Source organism: Micropterus dolomieu, linkage group LG21, assembly GCF_021292245.1.
Source record: "Micropterus dolomieu isolate WLL.071019.BEF.003 ecotype Adirondacks linkage group LG21, ASM2129224v1, whole genome shotgun sequence".
Classification (NCBI taxonomy): Eukaryota; Metazoa; Chordata; class Actinopteri; order Centrarchiformes; family Centrarchidae; genus Micropterus; species Micropterus dolomieu.
The window spans coordinates 35,711,644-35,717,674 of record NC_060170.1 but is presented as its reverse complement, the minus strand read 5'-3'; the positions used below and the strand labels follow the sequence as shown (position 1 = coordinate 35,717,674).

General features: G+C 50.4%; 1 protein-coding gene across 3 annotated transcripts in view; it reads left to right on the top strand.

Moving 5' to 3' along the window:
* The first annotated feature begins 1,613 nt into the window (after positions 1 to 1,613).
* chek2 (checkpoint kinase 2) overlaps positions 1,614 to 6,031 on the top strand; it is a 14,094-nt gene continuing 9,676 nt past the window's right edge. The window contains exons 1-3 of one of the 3 annotated variants that reach the window (XM_046034801.1): positions 1,614 to 2,035; positions 2,748 to 3,066; positions 3,969 to 4,093. In XM_046034801.1, the coding sequence (XP_045890757.1) occupies positions 2,757 to 3,066; positions 3,969 to 4,093 (435 nt within the window). In that variant the 5' untranslated portion in view covers positions 1,614 to 2,035; positions 2,748 to 2,756. Of the gene's footprint in view, positions 2,138 to 2,243; positions 2,603 to 2,747; positions 3,067 to 3,968; positions 4,094 to 6,031 lie in introns of those variants that run through there. The other 2 variants (XM_046034799.1, XM_046034800.1) reach the window with 2 other exon arrangements.

Below are 6,031 nucleotides of genomic sequence, written 5' to 3'. Positions count from 1 at the left end.
GTCGCCCCCCGCTGGCCGTTAGAGAGGACGCAGGTTTAAGTCGCCCCCCGCTGGCCGCTAGAGAGGACGCAGGTTTAAGTCGCCCCCCGCTGGCCGCTAGAGAGGACGCAGGTTTAAGTCGCCCCCCGCTGGCTCCTGGAGAGGACGCAGGTTTAAGTCGCCCCCCGCTGGCCGCTGGAGAGGACGCAGGTTTAAGTCGCCCCCTGCTGGCTGTTAGAGAGGACGCAGGTTTAAGTCGCCCCCTGCTGGCTGTTAGAGAGGACGCAGGTTTAAGTCGCCCCCTGCTGGCTGCTGGAGAGGACGCAGGATTGTCATATTATTTTCTTAGTTTATCTCGACTCTTATTAGCTGTGTTTTGGTCACATGTTGCTGCTGGTACTTTAACACAGTGTCAGACAACGTGTGTTGTCATTACACAAATGAAGTCTGATTGGTTGAGATGATGTCAGTGATGATGTCACACTACCTGTGGTGCCAGAGAGGGTTCGGAGAAGAAACAGCTCCTGACGTCAGGGTCAAAGGTCACGTTCCCAACGTCAAACACCAGCTGAGAGCTGCTGGACTGCAGAGACAGAGGTGATAAAGTTAGCGTTAGCTCCAAGTTTGTTGCAGAGCTCCACCAGGTGAGTCTGGGGGCAGGTGGGGGGGGGGGGCAGGCTGTAGGTAAGCAGCTTTTTAATTAAGTGTTTCACTCTCAGTTCTCTTCAGGATGCTCAGAATAGTGAGATGGGTTAGTAACCGAGCGTCCTGGTTCAGCTGCAGGGTTCCCACTCTTTTCCAGGACTTTTCCAGGCCATTTTCAGAGATGACCCAGCTGCTATGACAGACAGGGATCACGTCAATCACCAACACGTTCCTCTCTGCTGAAGTCTGATTTTAAAGACGTGCAGTCTGATCTATGAAACCATCTATTACACATGTAGAAACAAAGACACAGTGATCTGACCTTGAGTTAATGTTATTATTTCTTCTTCTTCTGTGTTCTGTGCTCGGAAGGTGCACAAACTGATCCGATAACAACGTACGGTTCTGCCTCCTGACAGATGGTGGACCTTTCTAACACCTCTGTGGTCCTGAACCCAGACTCTTTCAGACCTGTTGCTCTCTGCTCCGTCACAACGCCTCACTTTAACCTTCACAACAAACAGGTGTGATACGGTCACAACTGGGCCTCCTTCATCTGTGTGCAAATATCACAAGTTCGCCGACACAGAACGTAATTTAACATAACGTTAAAATAATTTCACAGGACATTTTACTTTCCAGGTGTTTTCCATGACTGTAAAATTGTTGTAAAACTATTTTCCAGGATTTCCAGGATGCCTGGAACCCTGACCTCTATCAGCCTAATGAAGAAACATGTGACCAGACCTCTGACTTTATATATTTATACAATGATAATAAACGTCGTGTTCTTCTTCTTTGGCTGCAGACTGTGTAGCTGTCATACCTCGCTGTGAGTCTGCTCCTGGTCCGGGTCCAGGTCCTGGTTCTGGTCTGGATCCTGGGTCTTCCAGCGTAGAAACTCTCTGAAGGAGAAGGGGTTCAGCTCCTCCTCCTGCACCTCCTCCTCCTGCACCTCCTCATCTGTTGAGGGGTGAAGTTCGGGTTATTATGTGACGTCACAGATCAGCTGATCAGAAACATAGCTGGGTCTGCTGCTGAGCTGGATCTGCTGGGCTCTGAGAGGGAACCAGAACCGGACCCGCGGCACAGAAACCTCCGCGTGGTCCAGCTGCTGGTTCTCCTGCAGAGCCTCAGACCTGCAGACCCCCCCTGTGTGGATCCTCTCACCGTCCGTGATGATCAGAGCTTTCCCACAACTCCTCTGGTTGGACATGACGTCACACAGGTGCTTCGGTCTCTCTGTCGTCACTTATTGGGCTTCATCCGTACCCATGTCCTCGCGCTGGTCCGGCCGCGTCTCTCCTGCAGGACAGACCCGGAAACACATCCGACCGCTCCGAACTCACGTGACCGATCTTCTAACTTCCCATTGGCCGAGATCGTCACACAACGCAAGAGGGAAAATACGGTAACAAGGAAATACGTTTCCTGCACGAGCCCGGTAATTTTCCCCACACGTGCCCCGGTCCGGTTTGTTTACCTGCGGAGACCCGGAGGAGAGTCCGCTCCGGTGAGTGTCTGACTCGCGTTAGTGCATGAGCCCGGCTCGGCACGGCTCGGCACGGCGGTGACATGAGGCAGCTCGGCGGGTTGGGAGCGGATGTGGAGCCGGATGTCAAACCGGCTCGTGTGGTTCTGGTTTCTAATCAGGTTTTACACGGCTCTCCTCATCCGGCTGGATTGGCAGCTGGTGGGCGGGGTTAGCGACCCGGCACGGTGCCGGACTGGTTCTGGTCCCGGGTCAGAATTCGGCTGCAGCTCCGACACCACAGTAAACTAGTAGAGGAAAAAAAAAATCTCAGCACACAACGAACTCCATTAAAAAAACAACTAATTTAACGTTGCCTCGCCTGCCTGCAAAGCTTCACAGCGTCGGATGTGAATGAAGACAGATGTTCTGATTATGAGTTCCCTCTGGAAGATTTATTGATTATTTTATGTTGAGTTTGTGCCGAATAGAAGAGAAACCCATAAGGTCTTTTACACACGTTTCACTTTTGTTTTCTGTCTTGTTACTGTGAGAAAAGCTGCAAGATTATTTAAAATTGTACAGTTTGTAAAGGTAGTTTGGTGCAGAGCTGTCCAGGTCTAATGTGTGTGTTTTAATGTCTAATCTGCAGAGCTGCAGGATGTCTGAAGAGGTTCCACATGAGGGGGAGCAGCCCCAGTCCGAGTCCGCCCAGTCCACCCAGTCCCCGTCCCAGGCCCAGTCCACCCAGTCCACCCAGTCCACCCAGTCCCCGTCCCAGTCTAAGTCCCAGTCCCAGCCTGGTTCCAGTTCTTCCAGCGCGCCGACCTCTGCCAGCCAGTCTTCCAGCGGCTCGGGGACGCTGAGCAGCGTGGACACCATCCCCGTCACCCTGCCGTCCGTCCCCGAGGAGCCCGAACCACAACCCTGGGGCCGCCTGCTGCCCATGGCCCGAGGCTTCAGGAGCCATGGTGACCTCCCTCTTTATAACCTGCTAACATGCTGTTATGATGAGCACTAAAACTAGACCTTTGTCCTGATGTTAGTCCTGATACTGGACCGCTGCCTGGGGGGGGCAGGGTTCCTGATACATGGAGTTAAAATCCTAAGTAGGATTTAGTCAGTTGTTTTTGACGGGTTTGTTTTGTAGTTTAAAAATACGTGATGACATCATAAAAACGCTGCGTCTGATTGGTGCCTGCTCAGTAATTTAAAGGTCGAGGCGAGGAACTGTTATTTTAACACTTCCTGTTTGTTTCAGCAGCCGAGGTTAAATCGTTCAGCGCTCGGGTCGGCCGCAGCTCAGCGGTCGTTGGCGAGGTGTTAGACATTAAACTGCAGCTGACTTTATAACGAACCATCACAGAGAGAAGTGAGGATGATGAGGCAGAGGGAAGGATCGCTCGCTGTGTGGAGGGATTTTTAGGATTTTTTGAATATAAACTCAGCAGTTTGGCGACTGCTGTATGTTGTCGTTTCTTGTGAGACACCTAAAACTAAAGTATTTGGTTTCTTATGCCGTAAGATTCATGTTGCTGTATCTTCGCCCGTCCCTGGCGGCGCTAAGACCCGGTCCTGAACTCGCGCTGACTGGTAACCAGTGCTAGCCCAACGTTCAGGCTCCTCCCACACCTTCTGCTGAGTCTCCGCCTCCCATCCAGGCTGACACGGAGAAGTTTGAAAACGCTGCCGAGCCCGTTTTGGTTTTGAACTCGGGGGTAGTGTGGGCAGGTGAGGACTTTAGAAACGGCGTGTTGATACAGACGGAGGTCAGTTCTGATTCGCAGCTGAAACGCTGGCGAGGACGGAGCGGTGTGGGTGGAGCCTGAAGAACAGCTCTGGTTCTGATGTGATGTTGTTTGTTTGTTTACAGACTGCTTGGAGGACCAGTACCTGTTTGGGCGGGACTCCAAGTGTAACTATGTTCTGGATGATCCGGATGACCGAGGATCCAAAAGGTTTAGAATCTACAGCAAGAAACACTTCAGGATCTACAGAGTGAGATCACTTCCTGTTTACTCTTCACTGATTACTGACCTGTACCTGTAGACCCACCACCTGTCTGTCTGTCTGACTGTCTGACTGTCTGTCTGTTTCTACCTGTCTGTCTGTTTCTACCTGTCTGTTTCTACCTGTCTGTCTGTTTCTACCTGTCTGTCTGTTTCTACCTGTCTGTCTGACTGTCTGTCTGTTTCTACCTGTCTGTCTGTTTCTACCTGTCTGTCTGACTGTCTGTCTGTTTCTACCTGTCTGTCTGTTTCTACCTGTCTACCTGTCTGTTTCTACCTGTCTGTCTGACTGTCTGTCTGTCTGTCTGTCTGTTTCTGTCTGTCTGTCTGTCTGTTTCTACCTGTCTGTCTGTCTGTTTCTACCTGTCTGTCTGACTGTCTGACTGTTTCTACCTGTCTGTCTGTCTGTCTGTCTGTCTGTCTGTTTCTACCTGTCTGTCTGTCTGTCTGTCTGTCTGTCTGTTTCTACCTGTCTGTTTCTACCTGTCTACCTGTCTGTCTGTCTGTTTCTACCTGTCTGTTTCTACCTGTCTACCTGTCTGTCTGTCTGTTTCTACCTGTCTGTTTCTACCTGTCTACCTGTCTACCTGTCTGTTTCTACCTGTCTACCTGTCTGTCTGTCTGTCTGTTTCTACCTGCCTGTCTGTCTCTACCTGTCTGTCTGTCTGTCTGTTTCTACCTGTCTGTCTGTTTCTACCTGTCTGTCTGTCTGTCTGTTTCTACCTGTCTGTCTGTCTCTACCTGTCAGTCTGTTTCTACCTGTCTGTCTCTACCTGTCTGTCTGTCTCTACCTGTCTGTCTGTCTGTCTGTTTCTACCTGCCTGTCTGTCTCTACCTGTCTGTCTGTCTGTCTGTTTCTACCTGTCTGTCTGTCTCTACCTGTCAGTCTGTCTGTCTGTCTGTCTGTTTCTACCTGTCTGTTTCTACCTGTCTGTCTGTCTGTTTCTACCTGTCTGTCTGTTTCTGTCTGTCTGTCTGTTTCTGTCTGTCTGTCTGTTTCTACCTGTCTGTCTGTCTGTCTGTTTCTACCTGTCAGGCTGTCTGTCTGTCTGTCTGTCTGTTTCTACCTGTCTGTTTCTACCTGTCTGTCTGTCTGTTTCTACCTGTCTGTCTGTCTGTCTGTCTGTTTCTACCTGTCTGTCTGTCTGTCTGTCTGTTTCTACCTGTCTGTTTCTACCTGTCTGTCTGTTTCTGTCTGTCTGTCTGTTTCTACCTGTCTGTCTGTCTGTCTGTTTCTACCTGTCTGTCTGTCTGTCTGTTTCTACCTGTCTGTCTGTCTGTCTGTTTCTACCTGTCTGTCTGTCTGTCTGTTTCTACCTGTCTGACTGTCTGTCTGTCTGTCTGTTTCTACCTGTCTGTCTGTCTCTACCTGTCTGTCTGTCTGTCGGTCTGTCTCTACCTGTCTGTCTGTCTGTCTGTCTGTCTGTCTGTTTCTACCTGTCTGGCTGTTTCTACCTGTCTGACTGTCTGTCTGTCTGTTTCTACCTGTCTGTCTGTCTCTACCTGTCTGTCTGTCTGTCAGTCTGTTTCTACCTGTCTGTCTGTCTGTCTGTCTGTTTCTACCTGTCTGGCTGTTTCTACCTGTCTGACTGTCTGTCTGTCTGTCTGTCTGTCTGTCTGTCTGTCTGTTTCTACCTGTCTGTCTGTCTCTACCTGTCTGTCTGTCTGTCGGTCTGTTTCTACCTGTCTGGCTGTCTCTACCTGTCTGTCTGTTTCTACCTGTCTGGCTGTCTCTACCTGTCAGTCTGTCTGTCTGTCTGTCTCTACCTGTCTGTCAGTCTGTTTCTACCTGTCTGACTGTCTGTCTGTCTGTCTGTCTCTACCTGTCAGTCTGTCTCTACCTGTCTGACTGTCTGTCTGTCTGTCTGTTTCTACCTGTCTGTCTGTTTCTACCTGTCTGTCTGTCTCTACCTGTCTGTCTGTCTGT